Raw genomic sequence first — 27,472 nt, 5'->3', positions numbered from 1 at the left:
CCAATCAATTCAAAATGTAGCATTTTGACCAATAGATGCTTGCCAGGCAGGAATTGCCCCTGCCTTGGGCATGCTGGGAGGGACCAGAATCTATATATCACCCAACTAACCTGGGCGCAGGGCGCTCAGCTCCCACCGCTTCGGTGGTGGGGGTGTGTGGGCCCAAGCTGCAGCTTGTAATTTACAATAAAAGGAACCTCATGAAAAAAAAAAAAGAACCTCATGTATTTATAGCGGCACACTAGTTATTCCTGGTCTTTTGGGGTTTGTGAACTGGGCAGAACAAGAGAATGCTCTGGCTAGGTCCACAAATATCACTTGTGCCTTCTGCTGTCTTCTTAGACTCTTGCATGGGACTTAGGCTTGGTTTCCAGTAGGAGACTTTATACTACTTAATGTAAATCTGGCTCCACTGAGACCTGATACCTCTGGCTTCCTTGCAAACCTCACATGAATATATTTACACACACATACATATAATTAATGATAAGTAACTTTATTTTTTCAAAAAAATGAAAATACAAATTCCATGTGACTCTACTAATCCTAGATATAGCTTAAAAGAAATCCAAAGCAGCTAACGGGAGAGTGACTTGCACACATGTTTATTACAGACTATTCATAGGGAGTAAATGATTGACTCAGCCTAGAGCCCATCAGAAAATGAATGAATCAACAAGGCAGTACGATGTGGTGTGCACTGGTGCAGTCAATGGACTTTTACTCTAAGTTATGTCATTTTCAGGAAAATAGATTAGAGGTTATCATGCTACTTTAAGCCAGCTCCACAAAGACAAGTGTTGACTATCTTCTCTTAGTTATAAAATGTAAGCATTAAAAATAGATAAAATGAAGAAGAAAGCCATGAAAATGAAATGGAAGACACTAGGGAGTGGGGCAAAGTGGAAAAGAAATAAACATAAACAATATAGAGGGTGAATGTGCTCAATGTATACCACATTTACGTAAGAAAATGTGGTGATGAAACTCCTTCCATTGTTCAATTAGCATAAAAACATTTTTCCTAAGTGTAAGACACAGTGATGAGTATATATATTTGATGCAATGGCTTCCAGAGGACTTGGTGAACTCTGTGAGTGAAATACTTGAACTTTTAATATGTTAACACTTCTCTTCCTACATCACTGACAATTTTCTAGTTGCACTTTCATGGCATCCAATATCTTATGGAAAATAATTTAACTTTTATAAAATGTTTAGGGTATGTTCCTATTTTTTTCTTGATTTTTTTAATAACATTGGGACATTTTTATTACATATAATTTTATTGTTTTTTCAGAATTTCAAACATGAGTACAATGTACTTAAGAAATATTCTTATTATGTAGTATTCTTTCTAAAATTTGTTGTTAGCAAATATTAATTTGTTTTGTGGTGTGTATGTGTGAAAATGACAATGTTCATGGGTGTGCACATACCATGGTGCTTATGTGGAGAGGTCAGAAGATGACTTACAAGAGTTGAGTCCGTTCTTTTGTTTCAACATGTGTGTTTCCTTGATTAGATATAGGTCCTTTGGTTTTTGTGGGACACCTTTAATCCTTGAGCCATCTTGGCTGCTCTTTTATGTATTATTGTATAAGCACAGATCTTAATGGGAAACAAGAATCTGAAAGGTGTTAACTTTATAGTTGATTAGGAATATCCAACAGATTCTTTATAAGTCTCTACAGCGGATATAATAAATTTTCCATAGCAACAAGTAAAAAATGTGCATAAGATTTCACGCATGTGCAGTGTGGAATATTTCTCTGATTACATACTTTTGAAAGGTCTTTTATCTTGCAGGAGAGCAACTCAAATTCTTTTCCTTGCAGATGAGTATGCATTAAACTACAGATTCACAGAACAAAGCTAATGCTTACTTCTAGCATCTGGTGACCCAGGGAAAGAAATGGGGAAAATACTCAGAAGCAGAGTTCTGCAGCTTCCAAAGGTAATAAATATTAGTGTTTGAAGAGGGACAAAACCTCAAGAATGCCAGCTCCTTTCTGTCCTGGCCAAGGACAGAGCCTCACTTCCCTGGGGCCCAAGAGATGCAGCTGCAACGGGATCCACATGGGGGCAGTTGTGTCAAGCAGTCCTTGGGTAGGCTTTTCCATTCTTCTCTAGGAAGCATGATGGCATACTTTTGAAACAGTCAAACAATAGCTTTATCTATTTGACTGGTAAATCTAGCCTCATGGACTATATGGAAGTGTTTAGCTGTTATGGCCACACCAACATGGAAGGTGTATAGAGGTTCCTGAATATGTCACTCAAAAATAAAACTGGAAAAATGTCTGAAAATCAGTTTTGATCTTATACTAATTCTACATAACTTTTGAACTAAATTTAAAAAGATATATAGTTTAAAAAATTTAAAATATTTATTAATCGCGAACTTCCAAAAAAAAAAAAATTCAAGTATTATTGGGCACCAAGAAAAAGAAGTTTCCTGATTTATTCCTACCCAGAAGGAGGTTTGTAATTTAAGGCAAATTATCCCTTTAAGAACTGGTTCAACATTTATTTTTCAAAAGAAACTTTCCAATAAAATAAATAAAAATGCCCCCAAAGTATATGATGATTTTTTTTTTTTTTTTGTTCTTCTATTTTTATTTTCAAAGTAGGGGAAGGAAAGGTCTGGTCTGAAAACCTAGAAAATGAGGGTTGGTTTTTATTTACACTAATGGAAGAAAAAAAAAACTTAAAATCTTAGAACAAGTTATTACACAAATGCCAAAAAATCATTTAATGCATCTGCCCAACTTGAATATGGCTTCTTCCCTCAGAGGTCAAAGAGCAAAGTGCTTAAGGATCACCTAGGAATTCAGACCAACTGATGATGATTTTTATGTATCTAGCCATCTATCTATACACTACCTTTTATATTTATTTCCACAATAAAAAGAAAAAAATAAGTAACAAATTACAGTGAAAAATTCTGTGGCCAATTTGTTAACTTACACTCATTTTCTAGAATGCCTAAAATAGTACCAAATACACAGTAGACAGTCCAAGATGTTTTCTTAGTAAGTGTTTATTTTTGCTTCATATCTTCACATTTTAATGAGTAATTATATATATATATATAGAGAGAGAGAGAGCTGTATTTATCTCTGTTCTTTAGATAAGTATCCCAAATTAAAGCATCTTTGATAAAAAATAAAATTAGCTCTACTTTATTGTGTTAAATAAGAGTACTCTAATTAGCAAATATCCTCTTAGCCAAGAATTCGAAATACTCAAAAATCTGTTCTATAGTCTATAGTAGGAAATATATAAATATGCATCATATATTTATACATAGGAAATTCATATTATAGCTATACATGTTATATATAAGTACATACAATGTATGTAAAATAAAATGCATCACTGGTAAATAAAAGTCAGAGAAAGTCACAGGAAGCAAAAGACAACAATAAAACATAATATTTGTAATACGTAATATAAAAATATTGTTAACATAATATGTATAATAATTTGCTGTATTAGTTAAAACCATTATTTTCATTTGAGAAGAAAAAGGACTTGAATTAAAATGATTCATAGTTGATATTATATAACATTATATAATGAAACATGTATTTCAGTCATTTATTTATAATTTTATCACATTGTTTTATTTCTGTGAATACACAGAAGTTAAATGCATGTGTGGAAGTCAGAGGAAAATTGCAGGAGTTGATTCTCTTCTTTCACCATGTCAGCCCCAGGGATCAAACTTAGAGCATCAGGCTTGGTAGCAATTGGTCTTGTCAACTGAGCCCTCTTAATGGCCCTCAACTGGTTTTTTAAGTCAACAGCAGTGTATTGACTATAATACTAGTTTCTGGTTCATTTGGATTATCATGCGTCACTAGCTTTATGTATTGATTTACTTTTACAGCTTTTTCGTTATGAATGGGAGACAGTTTAATGGTAGAGTACTTGCCCGGTATGTGTTTGGGGCCAGAATTATCTACAGTATTTACTTTTAACAAACTTTATCTATATTTTAATACATTAGTTAAAAGATAGAAGAAAGTTAAGCAAACACTATTTCCAATGACTGAGTTTCTTCATTACTCTAAAATCTCAAGTAATTTGCCAAGCAATAAAAAAATAGCATTTCTCCCTTGTTTTCCATCATATTAACCATCAACAAAGCAAAATATTTGCATCTTAGTAATCACACTTAAACCAACTTCTAGGTAACACACTATACCTTATCTCTCCTATGTATTAACTCCATATTTATAATTCAGTGCTACATGCAGCATAATTTAAACTCTTTGTGTGTGTGTGTGTGTGTGTGTGTGTGTGTGTGTGTGTGTATGTGTTTGGTGTTAGAGATCAAATTGACAGCCTCGAGATGCTTGTCAAGAACTCTGCCATAGAGCTACAACCCATAACCCATATTTTAAACTTGTGATTACTTATTGTAATGGACACTCTAAGTAGAGTGATTTCAGGAAAACTATAGCTGCTTCAATAGCCCTGAGTCACAGCCATTACAACACACGAATGTGCTAAGCACTATGCAGACCATTCTGCATTTCCTAACTCACTAAAGGTGATATACCTTGTGAAAGAGATTCTATTTTTATCTCCCTCACAAAGTTCAGAAAACTTTGTGATGAAGTCACTAGAAAGAAACATACATAACTCACTGTTGAGCATGGCTAGCAACAGGCAGAATTAAGAACAAATTTGAAGCAGATATTCCAGAGTTCAATGATTTCATATGTTACAACTTGTCTGCAGTATTGGATGTGATCTTACATGTTTTGGCTGGCATGAGGGAGGCTATGATCATTTCATGTAGTTCTGGCTAGTCTACTACGTCATCTTGGCTCAGACTTGCCTTGAAATTATAGTGCTGCTCCTGCCTCAGTCTCCCAAGTGCTGGGGCTACAAGCATGCATCATTATAAGCCATCGTGATTCAACTCTGAAGTGAAGACAGCTTCCCCCCTTTCTCCATCATTAATCATTAAAATTGTGGGATTGAGGTTAGAAAGATGGTTCAGTAGGAAGAGTACTTGCTTGTCTCCTAGAGGTCCAGAGTTCAGTTGCAAGCACCCATGTCGTGTGGCTCACAACTGCCTGCAAATGCACTCTGGCCTTCAGGGGAATGTTCTCTCATATGAGTATACCCACATTCAGACAAGCATGCCTACATAATTTAAAATTTTTAAGTATTTTTAAACTATAATTAAAGTGGCATGGTAATTTTTCCGATGTCAGAGAATTTATTAAGTGAGATGAATTAATTCAAAGAGTTAACTAGACGAGTTAAATAGATCTCAAGTAAGCAACATTCTGTTCTCACGTACTTAGGTTTTAAACATGCTTTGTTGTGGTCTTAAGCTTGATTTGTTTAATAAACTTTCGTCAGGGGTTGGGGATTTAGCTCAGTGGTAGAGCGCTTGCTTAGCAAGCACAAGGCCCTGGGTTCAGTCCTCAGCTCTGGAAAAAAAAAAAAAAAAAACAAAAAAAAAACTTTCGTCAGTTTAAAGTTTTATGACCAAATATTGTTGGGGTAGTAAGCCTCTTTCCACACTAAGAAAGTTCGGTAGTGCTCATTTGAGAACTTTAATCTCGTTCAGCTTCCAGCTTCCCTGAGACTTCTAACATAGAACTGAGGCATCACTATGAACAAAAGATGATCCATTCTGTCGGTTCATTCTCTTTTTACTTGTCTTCTTTGTGCTTCATGTATTTTTATCCTAGGTTGGGGCAGGGCTAAGATGCTGGCAGCTATGTGTAAGGCACTTAAATTATAGATTAGTAATTTGAGATTAATCATAGACTAGTCTTTGGAAGTCTTCCCATGAGAACACTCTGCATCTACCATGTATATTTGCCATCACTGTGGCAAAACTTGTGAAGAAAACAATTTAAATGAGAAAGTCTTACTTTAGCTTAGTTTCACAAGTTTTAGTCTGAGGTCACTTTTCCCCATCACCACAGGTCTGAGGTGTAGTATAACAACTTAACAGAGAGGGTGTGTGGCACAGAGCTGCTTAGCTCAGGGTCAGAAAAAAGAGTGAGAGGAAGAGGAAGGCTTAGAAAGGGTGAGGGAATGAGAGGAGGGAGGGAGTGGAAGGAAAAAGAGAGGATGAGGAGGAGTAAAGGGAGAGAGGGAGAGAGAAGGAGAAAGAGAGGGAGACAGAGAAAGAGGCAGAGAGACAGAGAGAACAAGGAAAAATAGGGACCTTGGGCAAGAAATAATACCCTATGTAAGAAGCATGCCCTGTGACCTACTTCCTTCACTAGGCTCCACCTACTGATTGTTACTCATTGAAACAGTTAGCTTATAATCCAATCACCGTTTAGTAGTTCATCATGAGCTGGGAACCAACTCTTCAACATGAGCTCTTAGTGGAATATTTTATCTAAAATCTTACCATCATTCAATGAAATTCACTGATATAAGCAGGTTCCTGTTTGCCCCTCTTCTCCCATCCAGCTCACATCCCAGTTTCTGTGATTCTGTGATTCTCCTACCCCAGTGATAAGTCATCAGGGAAGTGACTATCTTGTCCTTTATTAGTTTGACGCATGGAAAACTCACATACCTCTGAGCCAATTTCTAGTTATAATGGCCATTTTTACTGCTATGGCTTTCCTTTTTTATAATTTTTATTTTATTATTGTTTTACAATTTATTCAATTGTATCCCGACTGTAGCCCCCTCCGTTATTTCCTCTTGGTCAACCTTCCCTCCCACTTTTCATGGATCTGACCTAGACAGTTCAAAACAGACTTCTACTTTCTAAATTTACTGTAAATGAAGAAAAACATTTAGTCACACATGTTCCCAACACCTGCTAATTTAATTTACTTCTTACCTGAAGTCTATGCCATTGAGTCACTTACTGTTTTCTGATCATCCAATCTTGGATTTACAATTGCCTGTTCTTTTAGATACTGTTTGGGGGCAGTCTCTTTTGCATAGGTGACTCATATTCTTGTGTCACAGAGCATCAAAGCCTCTGGAGCTATGCTTACTGGATGAATGACAATTCTGTTGAAGGTACCTGCCTGTCATCTTTTAGAGTACTGATAACTCACAGTCACAAGATTGGCATGCTTATTAGTTACTAAGCTGGTGTGAATGAATACATTTGATGATACGGGGCTAATGATTGCCGACGGTACAATTTAGGCCTTGTTGTGATTTAGGAATTGATCATTTCCTGAAAGCTCATGTACTCAAGAATTGAACCTTAGAGTGTAACACTATGTAGGGGAGTGGTGGCAACTTTATAAAGTGGAGTCTATGGAAGGAAGCAGGTCTCTGGGCTGTTGCATGCATCTCCACCTATACTGCTTCCTGTTCACCATAATGTGAAGTTCCTCCAGCATTCTTTCCTGCCATCACGATGCTCTGTCCAAGTTTATGGTCCAGAGTAACCACTTATGGAAACCTCTGAAATTGTGACCTGACATAAACCTTTTCCTTTTTAAGTTTTTTGTCAGGTATTTGGCTCAAGCTATGCAGTAATATCTAGCATAGACCTTTCAGTGCAGTAATGAAAATCGCACTCCACATCTCAAAAGATGCTCCCTATTTACTGAGTGTTCAATACTTTGATCAAAGTTTTGCCATCTGAGGATCTACTACTACTAGCCTTCTATCTAACATATTTGTTCATCAAATGCTCATCAATGGCTTGCAATATTTTAGGCATTCTTGGGAATATTGGGCTTCTGACAGTAAAGTGAACACACACATGGGCTCTTGAGCTAAAGAGACATAGATAAATTGCCCTTGTTCTGCTGAGTAACTTTCCGCCCACGCTCATGCTAGGAACTCTAATTATCAGCGGGTCTGGCACAAACAGAACACATGAAAGTCGGAGGGAAACTCCTTGGAATAAAAAGTGTCAGCGGGTGAGTGAGAGGGACATTGATAGGAAAGTACAGGGTGAAATTGACTAAAATTCATATAATAAGTAACTGAAACTGTCAATTAAAATTTCAACAAAAAACAGGCAAAACTTTTCATACTCAAGGTATATTAAACAATGTAGAGACCAAAAAAATGGATGGTGGATAATGCTGCAAAGATGAGGGCCTGAGTTTAGACTCCTATCTAACTCCCCACCCCACCCCACCACACCCACAGGGGAAAAAAAAAGATGGGAACAACAGAGTGTGCCTCTAATCCCAGCACTGCAGGTGTGTAGACAAGAAAATCTCAGGGGTTTGTGGGCCAACCAGTCCAACCTAAACTTTAAGCTCCAAATAAATGTGATCTCTCTCTCTCTTAATAAAATAGTGGCAATTAAGAGAGAAAAACATCTATGTTCATCTCTATTTCCATTTTATTTTCTTTGCTGCTATTTTCCATAATAAACTTAATATGAAGGGCGTTTTTGGGAATACTGTCTATTTCTTCAACATAAAATTTCAATGTACAAGTTTTATAGTTTCTTAATTCTTACATCCTGATACCACCAAGGCTGAAACCAACTTTTGCCATCACTGAGCAAAGAAAATTTCATATTAGTGAGAATCTGATGAAGACTTAAACATAAATGTGCCATGGTCTCACTTGCATACAAAAAACTATCCTACTGCATTCACTGAAATCAGAACTTAGGAAAGATTGCAGATGTGAATGTTGAGATTGTTTAAGAGAAATAATGCGAATCTGGTGTGTTTCAGAATAACTGTGAAGAAATAACTTGCATGTAATTAAATCTGCAGCTGTGGCTTCTAGACAGAGTAGGTATGAAGTAGCTTTTAACAGAGACTGGTAAAGCTATAGTAGCCTTGCAAAGAGGAATACAGAAGGTCAGAAACATGCATGCTCTTAACTTGCAGTGGTTTAAAATCTACTAAATATTCCAGAGGATCTGTCAGACATTTCATTGAACACAAAAGCCTGAATTGTATCAACATGGTCTATGTTTATATGTTTTCAGCTATTAAGACTAAAGATTATTTAATTAGTATTAATTGTTAAACATAGTTTAGACTCAAGAAAGTAAATGTCTCATGTACTCAATGAGTACAACATCCAACAGGCTAGCCTATCAGTCTGTTAATGTAACTGGATCCAACGAGATCAGTTCCTGCTGAGCTTCATCATACAAGTCAATAACCGCATATGGTTCTTGTTGACACCAAGAAGTGTTTTAATTCTCGGGTTTATGACCTGGACATATTAAAATTTGTTTTGACTTTCATACTGTTCATTATATACACATGTACAAAGCTCCTTAATATAAAATTCCACATCTATTTTTCTGTCTCTTTAATATTTTAGTCTATTTCAAACTTGATTTCATATGAAGTATTAGACTGAAATCATCCTCAGCTACATTGCCATTTATCTTCTTGTCCCTGAATACAAAAGACACTATTCTTTCTAGAACAGTCTATAACATGAAACTGCTAATAACCTTTTCAGCCAATCCCTGTTCAAACTTGGTATTTATCATGCCATAGTTTCTTAGGATTTGTGCTGCCCTGCTGTGTCCCTGAAAGACATGTACTTCTGACATTTAACTTTCTTCTTAACTTTACTTAAAGTATTTTCATGCTTAGAGCTTTACATGCAACTGCTTTTTCTTCCAGCTTTGTACACAGCTTCACAGGGAATGCATTCACCCTCTCTGAAACATTAATGAGCTCTTCCATGTATGCAGATCAACTGTGTGAAGTAAAATGTCACGAGAAGTTCCAAAGCACTCATTTTTCTCCTCTCGGCTGTAGCTAACATGTCTAAAACCATTCAGTTTTCTCAGCTCAGCTGTAGTCAATTCGTCTACAGATATGTCATTTACCCTCGAAAAATTTTCTTCAAGTTTGTTCTCACTACAAAAGATACTTTAGTTAGTATCTAAAGCAGGAAAACATCTTCTCACATCCCCTCCCATATTTGTAGCCTCTCATGATTACTATTAGAAACACTGTCTTTCTTAGCTTTGATACATGACAAAGATCACAAGGAATTTTTTTCTTCCATACTTTGATTTAGAAAAATATTGTCATTATAATTTTCCATCATTTTAGAAGACTGTAGGAAACTTTTCATTGATCTTCTTTACTCTTCTGTGATTTATTATCCAAGTATAGCCAAGAAAATATTATATAAAAAATTCAATCAGGTTGTCCTCATATTTGAAGGCCCCAGGGTTCATTAAGGTCTTCAGGTACTGAATACAAATTTCTCCCATGTCCTCCCCTCCCTTACACTATTACCTTCAGTCTTCCCACCTCTCTCATCCCAGATTAATCCATACTCCGTCCACACCTGTATAGTATACTTCTGGTTTGTGTAGTTATACTTTCTGACACACCACATCTTACTTGGAAAATTTCTACTCATCCTTTAAAGTGGAATGTTGCTTTGCTGTCTCATTATTTCCACCAGTTGGACTTGTGGTCTTTTACTTGGCCTAACCCTGGCCCTTCACCTACCTAATACCATAACTAGTTTCTGCTAAGTTTTCTGCCGATTACATTGGAAGATTCTGAAATTAAGAGTTACTTATCTAAGAGGCGTACCTGCTGCCACATGACACTGGCAGGTGGATTACACCCAGAGCCAATGACTCCCTTGCACCCCATTCCCACCCCAGCCATGCTACAGGGCAGGCTCCACTTGGATGAGCAAGTATTTGGTGGCAAAATGTGGAAGAGAGGCAGAATGGTTTCTGCACTATGAAGAGAGGTTGAACTGAACACATGAGAGTGGACTGTATGACGTCAGAGCCACAGAGTCATCAAAATGTTTTTAAAAGGGGCTACTCATTTCTAAAATCAGATCAAACACGCAGCACACAGCTTACAACTAACTACACACAAAATTTATACAAACAGAACAAAAGTTAGTAAGTATAAGATTTATGATTCAAAGAGTTAAGTCAGACCAAAGCTAAGATTAATATTATTTTATGTCTTATCATGAATAAGCTGATGCCACTTTTGAATTATCAAACTTAAAATGGGCTCGGGAGGTTTTAAACTTTTAAGTGTATTTACAACTAGAAAAACATATAACCTTATCTCAGGAACAGCCTCCAGAAATTGGATTTTTAAAGAATTCTGCAGTGTGTGTACCCAAATTGCAAGAACTATCAAGGAGCTATAAAATTTGAACAGAAAGTACAAGAAAAACACAGACTGTGCAATTTTTGCTACTCAGTGGGGGAAATTAATAGAGCTAAAGAATGTTCAGGACATTGTGTGTATCAAGCTCGGGACAAAGCAAATGGGAATTCATTTATTCATTGCACTCCAGAAACGAAGAGAGCCCTTGGCATTTAACAAAAGAGTCTTAGAACAATTAAAAATAAACCAAGTCCAATATTCAGTAAACATGAATTTTACTGCTTACTGTGGAGAAAGAAAACAAAACAAAAGGAACCACAGGTCCCAGCGGCGTATTTCTGGGTGAGGCAATGGGACAGATATAAAACCTAATTACACCCTGGAGTAGAATAAAATGTGTTCACATTTGCCTGACGTATGTTGATGTATGTTACAATGTATCTAAGGACATGCTTCATGTAGTCTAAGTTTTGGCTCACATCCTTCCTAATTTGATTTTATTCACAATGACCTTAAGAAACGTCTGATTTTTCAATGCTAGTTAACAAACGGATATGATCCAAATTATTTTCAGAATATAACCAAATTATAAAAATAAATCCTTTGGTACATGTTCTCCCAAAATATGTGTCACTACAATTATATTTTGTTGCCAACCTGATTTTCTAACCTCCATCTGTGGACTTGGATTTGGCTTGCAGTTTAGGAAGAATTGCAGTGCCAGCCCAAAGGTCAACACCTGTATGCCAGCACTCTTAGGATCCAATCATGACAGTGTTGCTTCATAGCTTGGGTGCCACAGGGAAGGACACACCCAGTTACCTGCATGCCAGATGCCTAATTCTTCAGGTCTCAATTGTCTCGGCTCTCTGAAGTGAGGTTCCTGTTTCCCCACCCTGGCCTTGTTGGTCTAAGCTACTGATTTGGTCACCTAGTTTCCGGTAGTTCCTGAGAGTTGCCAAGTCTCTTTAATTTTGCATTTTAATTTTGGTAATAATTTTGAAATGGGAAAGTTGTATGCAATCATCTCTGACTTCAAAAGAGTGCTTGGATATAGGACTCCTGGCAGAAGGAGACCCAACATCTTCAGGTGTTCAATTTCTTTACAGTGAAGTGTAATAGTAGGTTACTATTTGGAAACAACCTACTTGCCATGTCATTTTGTTTTTTAAATTCCAGGTCATCTGTTTTGTTCTGGTTTGGTTTCTTGGTTTTTGTTTCTAGAGACAGGGTTTCTCTGTGCAGCCTTTGCTGTGCTGTGCCCACACCCGCTCTTTCAATAATAAATGTTAAGGACAGTTTTGAAAATTGAAATACTCTCTATTTCATAACTAAAGAGAAAACAATTTACTGTTTTTCAGAGATAATTCAAGAAGATTTTAGAATGCTTTTATTTTTGAAAAGTATTTTTAAGAAGAATATTTTAAAACATGGAATCTAGAAATAATGTTGCTGAGAATAGTACTTCAGTCACTTCTATATCACATATTTATCCTAGAATAATTACTGTTCTATTACCGAGGAAAAAAAATGTTGTCTGTTAAACAATAACTTGGAGCTGTCTTCAAAAAATTGTCTCAAACCATGTTCTTCATTCAGCAATGCTTTCAGCTCATAGAAATTAGATCCCAGATTAATCTTCATCATAAAAGGTAGCACATATTTAGGTACAAATATTACTGAAGCAAACTAGATATAGCAATCAAAGAGTAATACAAAAAAAGCTTAATAATGTTCATATGTTTGTTTTGCAGTGCTTGAGATAAAACCCATAGTCTTTCTATCTACTACAAAGCTATATTTTTAAACCAAAAATCATAATTTAAAAATACAATTCATATATGTTTATGTAAGAAGAAAATCACAAGGTAGAATTATTTACTAATTTGTGGTATTCCTATATTTTTCTCTTTTCATTTCAATTTCATTGATATAGTTAACGTTTGTTTTATTTTTCTGTTGGATGTGTGATTAAATTCATCTGCTTTCTCTTTATTAAAAGTAGAAACAAGTTACAGATTTAGGGTATATTGCTTTGACTAAAATGAGCATTCAATGCTATGAATTTTTATCAAAGTATTATATTAAATATATCTTATAAGTTTGGTATGGCCTGATTTTTGTTTCTCCGTTCCAAAAATCAGTATGATTTCCTTAAAGATTTTTGTTTGCTTCATGTCACTAATAAATAGATTACTTTTCAATACCTTCATCTAACTGTTTCCAAATAATAATTTATGGTTTCAGTTATGATATTCTCTGAAACTCAATAACATGATATGTATTCTTTAAATGTTTAAAGTTTCTGCCAAAAAGTACATTTCTTCCTTGAATTGTATTATCGTACATCTGATTATTTAAAGAAATGCAAATTAAAATACTTCTAAAATGAATTAAATTCATATTTAACAGTCACAGACTTTTTCAATAAAGTATAACCAATGTCTATACAGAATGTACCTGTATTATAGATGACCTATAGCTGATATGGTGCAGCATGCCTTTAAAGCCAGCACTCAGGGAGGCAGAGGCAGGTGGATCTCTGTGAGTTCCAGGCCAGTCTGGTCTACAAAGCGAGTCAAGAACAGCCAGAGCTGTTATGCAGGGAACCCCTGTACCCCCCAGAAAAAATTAAAACAAAAATTAAAAAGCATAACTCTAAAATACTAATTATCAGGTAAATATTTGGGATGAACAACCTGTATTTTAAAATTATATATTTTAAAAACATTAAAGAAAAACCAATATAAAAAGGTAAAAATTGAAACCATATATTTTTTTTTCTACCTAGTATCCAAAGTTTCATAACAAATACTTCCTTCTTTTTTGGTGATAAGTTATCTATAAGAGTCGACATTAGAATACATTTTTTCCCATGATCCTTTCCCACTAAAAATGGTTTCTTTTAATAGCTATCCTACTTTCCCACTCATACAGGGAAGCATGCTTTCTTAAATGCTATGATGAAGTAATGCATTTTTAAATTATTTATTTTTCTCTCCTATTTTACATCCTGACCACAGTTTCCTGTCCCTCTTTCTTTCCAGTCCCTTCTACTTCCCCTCTTCCCCAGATCCAGTAATCTTCAGTTTCTTTTCAGAAGAGAGCAAGCCTTCCAGGGATATCAATCAAATATGGCAAAACAAGTTATAATAAGACTAGGCACATAACTTCATATAAAAACTGGATGAGGGAGGTTCATTTCTATAGTTTGTTACTAGAGAAATAATTCATTTTTACATGTAAGTGTTAGACCAGATTTTTTACACCACTTGCAGAAGAAAGGAGTCTAGTTTTGTTAGGAATTAGGACCAAATCCTTCTCAAGTCAGCTAGTCTCCACTTACATAGTTCTTGTAGAAGTTAGTGAACAGGTAACGGTAGTGATTGAAGAGGACAAATTTATTCTGATATAGCTGTTTGTGTGTTCATGTACCATATAAAGTAGAAAGTGAAAATATATCCCCTGAGCAGTCACTGATAACATTTAAGTATAACGTCATATGACAGTCATGTCAGTTGGCTTTCACGGGTTCACTTATGATTCATCTTTCCATATTCCATAGTGCTGGAGTTTCTGTGGATATTGTAAGTAGCTATTTGAGACCAGAACATGTTTCCTGTATCAAATAGATGATGAGCACAGAAAGGAAATGGTAAATACTGCTGAGCAGGAAACAGGAAACAGCTGCAAACAAAAATTATCTTTTAACATTCACTTATGCTCTAACAGTTAAATTTAATTTATCTAAATCTGACAAACTTGAGTTATGAGTTGACCTAGTTATGGTATCACTGTGGGTGGAACACCAGGACCAAAAGCAAGATAAGGAGGGAAAAGATTTATTCGGTTTATGCTGCCACATACAGTGGCCCATCACCGAAGGAAGTCAGGACAGGAGCATACACACAGGGGAGAAACCAGGAGAAAGGAGCTCATGCAAACGCCATGAGGAGGCTTGCTCAGCTTTCTTTCTTTCTTTCTTTCTTTCTTTCTTTCTTTCTTTCTTGCTTGCTTGCTTGCTTGCTTGCTTGCTTTCTTTCTTCCTTCCTTCCTTCCTTCCTTCCTTCCTTCCTTCCTTCCTTCCTTCCTTTCTTTCTTTCTTTCTTTCTTTCTTTTTGTTTTCTGTTTGTTTGGTTTGGTTTGGTTTTTTGAGACAGGTTTTCATTGTGTAGCGTTGCCTATAATGGACTCACTTTGTAGACCAGGCTGGCCTTGAACTCAAAGATCCGCCTTCCTCTGCATCCCAGAGTACTGGGATTACAGCCCAGCTTGCTTTACTATAGAACCCAGGACTACCAGCCCAGGGATGGCACCACCCACACTGGGTTGGGTCTTTCCACATCAATCAGTAATTATGAAGATGCCCTAGAGCTGGATCTTTATGGAGGCATTTCCTTAATTGAGGTTCCCTCCATTCAGGCTTATGTCAAGTTGACAAAATTAGCCCGCGCATGCATATAACTCATTAAATCTCACCATAATTAAATATGTGATGTAAGTTCATTCATTGACCATTTACTAACACAAACTGGATATTACTTATTACTTGATTTACATACTTTGAATTTTGTTTCTCAAGCCTGACATCACAGGGAAGTCATATTAATTAATGTCTGCTGAAATCAAATGCTCAGGAAAAAAAAATCTATGATGTTTCAATACATCAAGTTGTTCTTACAACCGAAAATTTGCCCTCAAAAGCTGTGGAAACTGTTAAGTGATTAAGCACTTGCCACACAAATATTAGGGCCAGAGTTTGAGTACCTAGAACCTGTGTTGACATGGTGCCCACCCGTAGATTTGGAAGATAACACAGGGGATCATCAGAGCAAGCTAGGTAATAGGAATGGCTAGAGAAATGACTTCTGCTTCTTCATGAGAGACTGTACTTCATTAAAAAGGCAGAAGAGCTATCGAGGGTTACTCCTCACATTTACTGTGGGACACCCATGTGCATGTGTCCCCTGATGTGTGCCCATATATGTGAAAACATGCACACACCCATATACACCACATTTTAACATGGAAAAATGCAAATATATATTCCTAAAAACTTGAGAACTTATTCCTTAATTATCTAGAAGGCACTTTGGGATAATTAGGAAAGGAACAACAATATCAACAGTCAACACAAAGAATAGCATGAATGTAATTTTTCTCTGTAAAATCAAAATACTGTGAAACTCAAACCTAAAACTCAAATTTAGAATCATAAATTCTCAAGTTAGTTAAGCTTATTATTAAAGTAAAAAGTGATCATGATTTCTGATAAAACATTTATTCTTTTTTTCCTCTTTCATAGTGGGAATTGAATCTAGGGCGTTGTATATGCTAGGAAAGTTTTCACCAGTAAGCCAGAACACTAATTAGTTTTATGCTACCAGTTTGAATGTAGATTAGTTATTTGAGAAGGTACCATTTGTAAGCCAGAACATTACCCCTAAAATCAACATTATGTTTTAATAAGCCTCACCACATGACACATGATATATGTTAACTCTCAGTTCAGTGTAACACTTATATCTAATAAAGGGTCTAACTTACCGGCGGCTCAGCCCCCTTAGAACCGGTCAGCCCTCCAGTTAGGGATTCGATGTCCTGAAAAGGGAAGAGGTGATGATTGAAAATACTACTTAATAGCATGGACATTACCCAGTCCCACAGTGTATTGTCAAGGCAGCAAAGGAAAGGTGATTCAGTTATTATTATTATTATTATTATTATTATTATTATTATTATTATTATTGGTGTGTGGTGTGTGAATACTGGATCCTTACAAAGCTATAAAATAGCAGACATGCAAAGATCTGATTATTTTTTCTAACTCTTTACAATCTGTAAAAGTAAAAATAAATGTGAGCAGGCAATTTTTCTTGAAATATGAAAAGAAAATGACTCTAGACAGGAAAAAGGATGTTTTATCATAAAAAGCTAAAGGGAGAACAAAATAACAAGAAATAACCTCAATCAACATTTTTCAAGAGGACTCCTTCCTGATGGTATTCTATCCACAAAAACTCGAAATTATCTATTAATACATGTGTAAAATATTAGGATATTGGGTAGATTCAGTGGTCTTATACAAAGATTAATTCTTAATGTTGAATTAATAGGGACAGAAAGTAATGCATAAGTAATGATTATACATGTCAGAGTTATTATGAATGGAGAAATTAAAGATGCTATGATACGTTTTTATAGGCAGTGATGTTTATATAAATGAGACTAATTCTGTCATATCCATTCTAGGGATTTGATGTAAATGATATCAATCACACAATCTTTTCAAAATAAAATAGAATGACAGATTTTAGAAAAAAAAAAAACCTCACAAAAAATTTAATATGTTGGCAACTGATTTAACTTGTAAGCCATCTCTCATAAATGAAACAACAAACACATAAACACACACACACACACACACACACACACACACACACACTAGTCTGCTCAAAGGCATCCTGCTACTAGCCAGACCTAACACTGATATATATTGAAAACCAGATAAAAAGTTTGAGGTTTTTATTTTTTAAATTTTTATTAATTACACTTTATTCATTTTGTATCCCCCCATAATCCCCTCCCTCCTCCCCTCCCAATCCTACTTTCCCTCCCCCTTCTTCACGCATGCCCCTCCCCAAGTCCACTGATAGGGGAGAGCCCCCTCTCCTTCCTTCTGATCTCATCAGGAGTGGCTGCATTGTCATCTTCTGTGGCCTGGTAAGGCTGCTCTACCCTCAGGAGGAGGTGATCAAAGAGCAGGCCAATCAGTTTATGTCAGAGGCAGTCCCTCTTCCCATTACTATGGAAACCATTTGGACACTAAACTGCCATGGGCTACATCTGTGCAGGGTTTCTAGGTTATCTCCATGCGTGGTCCTTGGTTGGAGTATGAGTCTATGGGAAGTTCCCTGTGTTCAAATTTTCTGGTTCTGTTGTTCTCCTTGTGGAGTTCCTATCCTCTCCAGCTCTTACTATTTCCCACTTCTTACATTAGATTCCATGCACTCTGCCCAACAGCTGGCCATAAGTCTCAGCATCTGCTTTGATAGTCTGCAGGGCAGAGCCTTCCAGAGACCCTTTGTGGCAGGTTCCTAGCTTGCTTCCTGTTTTCTTCTTCTTCTTCTGATGTCTATCCTCTTTGCCTTTCAGGATGGGGATTGAGCATTTTAGTCAGGGTCCTCCCTCATGATTAGTTTCTTTAGATGTGCAGATTTTAGTAAGTTTACCTTATATTATATGTTTATATGAGTGAGTATATACCATGTGTGTCTTTCTGTTTCTGGCAAAGCTCACTCAGGATGATCCTTTCCAGTTCCCATCTTTTACCTGCAAATTTCATGATTTCCTTATTTTTCATTGCTGAGTAATATTCCATTGTGTAGATGTACCACAATTTCTGCATCCATTCTTCAGTTGAGGGGCATCTGCGCTGTTTCCAGCTTCTGGCTATTACAAATAAAGCTGCTACAAACATGGTTGAGCAAATGTCCTAATTGTGTACTTTGGATATATGCCTAGGAGTGGTATGGCTGGATCTTGAGGAAGCACTATTCCTAGTTGTCTGAGAAAACGCCAGATTGATTTCCAAAGTAGTTGTACAAGTTTACATTCCCACCAGCAGTGGAGGAGGGTTCCCTTTTCTCCACAGCCTCTCCAGCATGTGTTGTCACTTGAGTTGTTGTTCTTGGCCATTCTGATGGGTGTAAGGTGAAATCTCAGGGTCGTTTTGATTTGCATTTCCCTAATGGCTAAGGAAGCCCTTTGATTTGTTTGAGATGTCAGGTAACATTGCTGTAACCTGATTTGCTGGTGTGCCTACTGATGTATTTTGTAAATTTTTTTATTCATAACTCTTTTTTTTTCTGTTAACTATAAACACTTCACGGAATTACTTCCACACATATAATCTGGGTAACGTAAATCCATATTACTAGACCACTGTCACTGAAACATGGCTCTAGAATACACTGTCTCTTGTTCACTGTGTAGATAAGAGCCGTGGCTTTGAGTTAAGAGTAGTATAATGAAAGATAAAATAAATTAATAACATGCTGGAACCCTGAGCACGGTAAATTATATCCCATATTTTAACATTTCAGTATGACGTTGCCATCTGCAAAGTTCACTCTGAAGAATCAAATAATGAAGTGACAAAAATTAGTACTCCGCCCAAATCCTCATAATGTTTAAATAGAGATTACAATTTTGTGTTGGGCTGTATTCACAGCTCTCTAGGCCTCATTTGTTCACTGACAAAGAAGTGTGCTTTTCCTTTTACCTGCCATTGCTTTTACACGATAATTTTTTTTAAACGGAACTTTTCTGATAATTATTTGAATTTTTAAGATTAATACAAAATCTTTGGCAAACATTTCTTTTCTGTCATCTAAATATGTTCATCAATACATACGAACAGAACATAGTATATCCAAGGGTGGTATGGACAGAGATAGGCAGGAAGTTTCATTCCTCCTATGGAGTTGTTTTTTTTTTTTTTTTTGTCAACTTGACATACCTAGGGTCATTTGGGAAGAGGGAATGTCAACTGATAAAATTCCACCTAGAGATGGTCCTGTGGGCAAAATATGGAACATTTTCTTGACTGATGATTGATAGAGGAGAGCTCCACTCACTGTAGGATATGTCAACCAGCCGGATCTTCTGGTCGATGATGTTATAAAGTAGCAGACTGAGCGAATCCAGAGGAGCAACCATGTGACCAGTGTTCTTCCAGTCTGCTTCAGTTCCTGCCCTGACTTCCTCAGTGATGGTTTGTAATCTCTTAAAGGAAACAAACCCTTTCCTCCCAAGCTGTATTTGGTTATAGTGTTTATCACAACAATGGAAACCCTAACTAAGACAGTAAAGAAAAGGGCGGATTCTGGGAAGAGTTGGAGGAGGGAGGGTGAATATGACCAAACCCATTGTAAGGCTTTCTCAAATAACTAATATTAAAAAAAAAAAGACAAAAAAACCTCCAAAACACCAATAAAAAGTTTCAAATTTACTTTTGTAACATTGGCTCACTTAAGCATGCAAAACATTGTTTTTTTTTTCCAGATTATAGAATTGCCTCCACTTTATTGTATGCCTTAAAGAGGCCATTACTTACATCTGATAGCCAGCAATTGTCTTGTTAATTTCTTCAAAAAATTGATATTGATAGCTTCGTATTATGCAAGGTATGAAATACCTACATACAGTTAAAAATTATTCCTTGACTCAGCTGTAGAGATCCAGTCTCTTTAGGTTCGGAAAGCTGGGCTCATGGGATGGCCCTGGTTAATGGAACTAGAAGTCTCAAATCTTAGGAAGGTTATGTTCCAGGCTTGGTGTTGAAGTTCTGAGTAGAGACTGAAAGGCAGCATGAAGCTTAATACCTACCCACATGTTTGCAATAAACTACTCATTACATTGAGGGTATGTTGTGTATGCACTTTCTCCCTCTGAACCTCTGCTAAAAATTATTGTCATATTTTCCTCTTGACATCTACCGAGAATAATGGAACAATAGAGATTGATCATGACTTTCAATGTCAGTTATCTGGTTCTGATGTGAGTTCTGCCTCACATCAGAATATATTGATGTGAAGGCTTTTCTGGGCTATTCTTTATTCTTTTTGAAATATCTGCAAGAAACAGAATTGTTTGATTGTAGTAAAGAAATATATAATAAAAACCACCTGAAACCAAAGACAATGCAAGGAAATAAATTAAAATTATGAATAATTTCTGAGTTAGGGTTACTATTGATGTGATGAAGTGTCGTGACCAAAGCAACTTGGGAAAGAAAAGATTTATTTGGTTTACATTAGATATCACTGTTAATCTTTGAAGAAAGTCAATATAAGAACTCAAGTAGGGCAGGAACCTGTAGTCAGGAGCTGATGCAGAGGCCATGGATGGGTGCTGCTTACTGCTTGCTCCTCATGGGCTTGCTCGGTCTGCTTTCTTATTGAACCCAGGACTATCAGCCAACGGATGCCACCACCCATAATAGGTTGCCCCCCCATCAATTATTAATTAAGAAAATGCCATACAGGCTTGCCCTAAGGCCTGATCTTTTTTTTCCATAATTTTATTTTTCTCATTAGTTACATTTTGTTAATTCTGTATCCCAGTTGTATCCCTCATTCCCTCCCCAGTCCCACCCTCCCTCCCTCATCTCCTCCCTGCCCCTTTCCAAGTCCACTAATAGGGGAGGACCTCCTCCCCTTTCATATGACTCCCTTTTGTTAGGTATTTTCAGGACTGGCTGCAAAGTCCTCCACTCTGGCCTAACAGTACTGCTCTTCCCTTGGGAGGTGGGGAGGGCTTGATCTTATAGAGAAATTTTCTTATTTGGGCCTCTTTCCTCTCAGATGACTTTAGCTTATACCAAATTGACATAAAACTATTCCACACAAATAACCAACTGAATTTATTTTCATCTAACTCATATAATCCAGAACACTGTCGTATACGGGAGCAGCTTTTAAATGAGTATCAAGTTTTACTTATTCACAAGTCACCTCATCTACTACATAAATACTTAAAGCACTGTAAAGTCATAATTATTTACATCAATTAGCATTGTAAATTTTCATATTGATGAGTGTAATTCGTTAAACTTATTTTATCCAAAATTTATGTGATGAAATCCTCAATCCCTACTACCTCAATATCAAAACTAAATTGAAGATAAACTTTTCATATGTGACTCAAGAAAGTAATCTGATATAATTGTGTCCTCATAAAATGAAAACTAGGCAAGGAATGGAGGCACACTGGCTATTTGCAAGCCAAGTGCTTAGATTTCAGAGGAAACCTATGCAGTCATGACATTGATATGAGAATTCCAGCTTCCAGAACTGTATGAAAAAATACTCTGTTATTTGAACCATGCATATAGCTTGTTATATTTTGTTGAGTGGTAACTAATGTGGTAATAATGTAGGTGTATTTATAATTTGGGACTATAGCAGGTGGGTCTTTGTAAAACAGCATCATATTTCAATATGAAGTATATTAAAAATCATTAAGCAATCCTTCTAAAACTTGTTGACACAAGTAGAGTCAGCCTAGGTAATAAAATAAAATTGAATAGTTGTATTTTTATATCATTTCAGGATAATAATTAAGGCAATATCAAGATTGAATATTTATATTTTATTCAAGAATTCTTTCAAATTTCCCTTCCTTCCCATTTCCTTTTGCTGGAGCTTCCACAACACAACAATACCATCTTACAAGTTTCTCAAAGGAATATTGTTATTTAACCACAATGGTCAATGTTCTTTCAGTAATATTCTTAATCATTAAGATATATAGGCACTGCCAACAGCCTTGAAATACCTTTTTTTTTTCTTTGGAATTTCATGCTTCATATATTTTTATTTAGTACTATTATTCTAAATACTGTCTATGCTTGTGAGTTACTTTTAAAATTTATTAGAACGTTTATTTTATTATTACTATGAATGGGTCTCTGAGTGTGTACACAGGCACACAGGTCATCACAGAGGCCAGAAGAGAGCTACAACCCTCTTGCAGCCCGAGTTACAGAAGATTCTGAGCCTCCCAACATGAGTGGCTCTGGGAACTGAACTCTGCCCCTCCATAACAGCAATAAGAGCTCTTAGTTGCTGAGCCTTCTCTCCAGCTGCTATGCATTCTGAATCTCTATCTTCAGCCTCAGTTTGTACTCCGATGTTCCTACTTTCTATTCAACTTATATTTTAAAATCTCTTGAGTAAAATTTTATTAAGTGGGTGGAATACCAAATCATGTTTTCACTTCTACTTCTCCTAACTAGGAACCCAACTCAGTGACTGAACATTAGAGAGCTAGTTGCTCAGGTCCAAATCAATAGTCAACTCTTACCACAAATGTCTTCGAGAAAGAATTGTAGCTTAATTACATCTCATCATCACTGGCATCCTAAATTCTGGGCTTACAGTTTAAACAGCAATCTAATTGTTATCTCTGAAGGTGTTCTTATCTCCCATTCCTTGCTACATTCTCTCCATTGAACTCTAATTTGATTATTCAAATTCTTATTCCAAACTGATTTATGGTTGTTTAAGAATTTTAGAATAGAACCCAGCTTGTTATTATGATCTTCCTTACCCTGTGTGATCCTGATTCAATCTATTTCTCTAATGCCATCTTTTGCAATGTTCACTGTCTTTTGTGCCATTCAAATTATATTCGTCTTAAGTAATTTACTAATTAATAACCGATGCAAATGTAACTTCTATAGTAGAGCCTTTACCTGTTTCCTATTCTGCTCAATGTGCACATTTCTCAAGTACCTTTATAATTCATTATCTGACTCACTTTACTTACAAATATGGCTAATTATCAAAATGAACTTGTTTAAGTTAGTCAATGTTTCACCTAGGGATAAAAGGTTTAACTCAAAGTGGTTTAAACAAGTATGTATAATGAAGGAGTATCTCGTAGAGGCGTGAAGAGTTTGGCAGATCCAGGTGAATGATGAATAACAAAGACTGATAGAAGCTGAAAGTTATAGTAGACCTTGGGTATGAAAGATTAAAGTATAAGAATGTGCTGCTCATCGATGTCTAGCAGGTGATGAATGCCTATCCTGAACTTCTACCAAAATTTTCACACAGCGAAATTCACTAAGTGTTGAACGTGTAATGAATATTCAAGCTATATTATTTTGATAAAAATCTCTGAAATTCAGGGTATGTTTGAAAAATAATTCTTACTTTTATAAAAATGCATTACTTTGAAAACATAGAACAAGGCTATTGTGTTTGCACAATGAATCTTCATGAAATGCAGGAATGCACAAAATAATGAATTACTTCCCCAAGATCACACAGCTGGTGAATGCAGGAAATTGCTTTGAAACCTCCAGTGTTATAACCTCAAGCCAAGTTTACTTTGGAGTCTGTCATATATCACTAATGAGATATGCACTCAGTGCATCAGCTCTGTGTGATCTCATCTTGAGGCAGTACATTTCTATACATACCAAGGCTTTTAGCTCATAAGAAAGGATACGTTTTTAAAAGACTTAATAGGTAACACACAATACATTAAATTTATCTTCTAAGAAAATACTGCCAATACACAAGACACATATGCCAGTATGCACAAATAAATCAGTGTCTGAGCCATGTACCAAAGTGCTTTGTATAAGGACATACTTCAAAGATATTAAATTAATATCAATAATGTTTATTTTTTTGTATAAGTTTTTTGTAAGTACACAGCAAAAGGAATGGGTAAAGGAAGAAAAGTTTTATTTTGAGTAATTATTTATTTTTTTCCACATGTTGCTTAAGAGAAACAATCTTTCATCAAAAAAAAAAATCCATCTCTTTAAGGCAAACACCCAAATAACAAAGTTGAATTTCTTAATGGGGCTTAAGTTGTCAGTGTTTCCTTGGTAACCTTACAGGGTAAATTCCCCGGGGAACAGAGAAGTAGAAAATACACAAACCAATTTTATAAATCTTACCCAGGGAAGCAATATTTCATTGCCCAAAGTTCTAAAAAGATAGGAGATTATTTTCCACTGGTTTGAACATAGTCCATCTCAAATCTGAATTTTCTTGCAGGTCTATAATTAACTCCTTCCAAAATGAATGGCTGAGTATGTTTTGTGACTGAGGCTATGTGCAGTTCATGGGAGAAAGATGATGGTAAATAAATCAAGTCAAAGCTTTTATAGCACTTGGGTGTTGTGGGGAATCAGAGTAACAAAGAAAAGTCAGTCTACAAACATACTTTGAATACTTAGCCAGCAGGAACTACCTCACTAAACCTGAAGTGTGAGATTTAGTCTTTTTTTTTTTTAATCTAAGCAGAGTCAATGCAAAGACAACATATGGACAAATTCTGAGAACTGAAATATTAAATTAAACATAACAGTTGTAGTAGTAAATTGTATAGGGTGACAGTAGCTCAGTTTTTCATATTTCTAGAATTGTGTTTTGTTTTAGAATGCCTATCAAGTTCCTCCAGAAACTAGTAGGTTAACAATAATTAGCAGTGACTGGGTACTTCCTATAATTCACATCATGTTAGGCTCTCCACTGCCTCATTAAACAGCATCTTAGCTCTCTTAGCTGGTATCATCTCACATTTTGAAGATGGTCAGTCTGGGACTTTTAGAGCTTAATGACTTGACAAAGGTCATACAACTAACTAATGACTGCTCAAAATCAAACACTGACTCCCCAGGCAGTGCATCTCAGAGTCTATGTGCTCTTGAATCAACTAACGTGTGAGGCAATCCAAATATTTTGTTTCATGTTTCTAATTTCAACGTATTCTTTCTGGACTCAAATCCAAATGGGCCATAGCACAGGAATCAAATACATGAAATACATGATTGTGTCGGCAGTACTTATGCTGTCAGGGATTTTTGAAGGAAGTAACAGATTTACATTCTGCCTTTTTCAAGGAGTGTTGTCTTTAAGCTCCTCGCTTATGCATTAATTGTTTTCCTTTTGCACAGCCTTTCCTCTCTTCCCGTGTATGTCTAGAGTGAGGAAGAGCACCTGTGAGGAATGAATGACATCATCCGATCTCTTTTCTACCACTGTAGATGGAAGCATCTCATTGTTGGCACAGACAAAATGTAACCAAATTAAGAGACCATTCTTCTCTTCCTGTACCACCTCTACCACAAGCTGACTACCATCAAATTTATTGCTCTACTGATATTTCTAATAAACAGTCATCCAATATGGGCACCTGACAATCAGCCCACAAAATCAGTAAATTTTTTTTTCCTTCTCAATATTTGGTCAGTTACTTCTGTTACTATGTTGTTCTTAACCTATATTTACTACCTTAGTTCAGAGCTTTAATTCATTTTTTCCTACCCTCCTTCCAGCTTTCTCAAAACCTTGTGTTCATTAAACTTCCTTTTCCACTACTGATTTTGTATGGTCTAATCTCCAAATCTGAAGACAGCATCTGTTTTACTTGGAAGCCTGTTAGAATGTGCTTTCTTGGGTTTCTGCCCCAGATATGCTGGCTATAAAGGTTTGTGCTTAAATAGCCCTGAAGATGAATATGATTCAGGCTAAGGTTTGAGAATACCATGCCAGAGCACTTCAGCTCTCAATATTCAACACCCCCGCCCCCTCTGTCTCTGTCTCTTTCTGGTGTGTATATGCCAAAATGAACATTTATTTTTTTTCTTTCACTACACCTTTCATTACACATGTATAAAATATATTTTATTCATATTACCCACCAGTAACCTTCTACCCCTTTTTCTTATCCACTAACTCCCTTTCTCTAAACATATCTCCCTTGTTACCATATATGTATATATGTTTTGATTGCTTGTAGCCCATTTATTTAATAAGTGTTATATATAAGAATATGAAGCTACTTTTATCAAGGGCCACTTACTAATGGTCATACCCCTTTGGGATATGACTTCAAGTAAAGCCTCATAAACCCCTCCCCACCCCATGATAAAATGTTGATGGGCCCTGTCTTGTACCTATCTTACACAGGTGGCCCCTGCTGCTCTGAACTCATGGTGCAATCGTGTGTCATGTACAAAGGTTTATTGTGGGAGTGCTCTAGTGGTTGTGGTAGTCCCTGAAAGCTCTACTGCTGTCAAAGAAATGAACTTCTACAGGCAAGAAGGAAATCCCACTCAGCATGACTTAGCCAGGCTGGTTCAACCCCCCAGAGTCCGATGCTGACCAGTTTGTTGGATCATATAATGACTGTAAGCACAGTACAATCTGGGGGAAAAAAGTTCCCTGGTATAGTATAATCTCTGGTACTATTACAATGAGACTCAACTCAGCACAATTACAATGAGACTCAACTCAAGTACATGTCACTTCTTCTAAGAAGATGTGTTCTAAATATAGTTTTATCTTAAGGGTCTAGGGGAGGATCTAGTGCTATTTCTGTCATATGGATACCACTAGGTCATTTGGTCTATTAGTCAGTTTGAGTGCTGGCTGTGGGAGCTTGGGGGATCTCTGAATATGCAGGTAATACAAAGGTCACTTAGAGTATTGACCACTTCATGTCCAGCTCCTAGTAGTTTGATATGGGCTGTTACTTCAGATAAGACAGATCATCAGGCTACTAACCACATCCAATTCCCAGTCTTCTGGATGGAAATACAAGTTATACATCTTCTTTGAAAAGACAACCCAGCTTGCTTAACATTTCTGTTTCCTCTAATGATCTGAGGCTGCCAGGACCTTTGTGCTCCCAAATAGAATGTATCTACCCTGGAAAATAACACTGATCCTGTCCAACTTCAAACAGAGAATTCTGAACAGAGGAATAGCAAATGGCAGAGAAACACGTAAAGAAATGGTCAACATCCTTAGTCAGCAGGGAAATTCAAATCAAAACTACCCTGACATTCCACCGCACACCCATCAGAATGGCTAAGATTGGAAAGA

The 27,472-nt window shown here is 36.3% G+C and overlaps 1 protein-coding gene across 17 annotated transcripts in view; it reads right to left on the bottom strand.

The window, feature by feature from the left end:
* Window positions 1-27,472, bottom strand: part of Ppfia2 (PTPRF interacting protein alpha 2) — a 513,258-nt gene that overhangs the window by 399,343 nt on the left and 86,443 nt on the right. For all 17 annotated transcript variants that reach the window (XM_060377987.1, XM_060377984.1, XM_060377986.1 and 14 more), the window contains exon 3: window positions 16,605-16,658. In XM_060377987.1, coding sequence (XP_060233970.1) covers window positions 16,605-16,658 — 54 coding nt within the window. The remainder of the gene's footprint in view (window positions 1-16,604; window positions 16,659-27,472) is intronic.

This window comes from Meriones unguiculatus, chromosome 2, assembly GCF_030254825.1.
Source record: "Meriones unguiculatus strain TT.TT164.6M chromosome 2, Bangor_MerUng_6.1, whole genome shotgun sequence".
In the NCBI taxonomy this organism is placed as follows: domain Eukaryota; kingdom Metazoa; phylum Chordata; class Mammalia; order Rodentia; family Muridae; genus Meriones; species Meriones unguiculatus.
The sequence above is the reverse complement of the archived record's forward strand: the minus strand, read 5'-3'. Positions and strand labels throughout refer to the sequence as shown.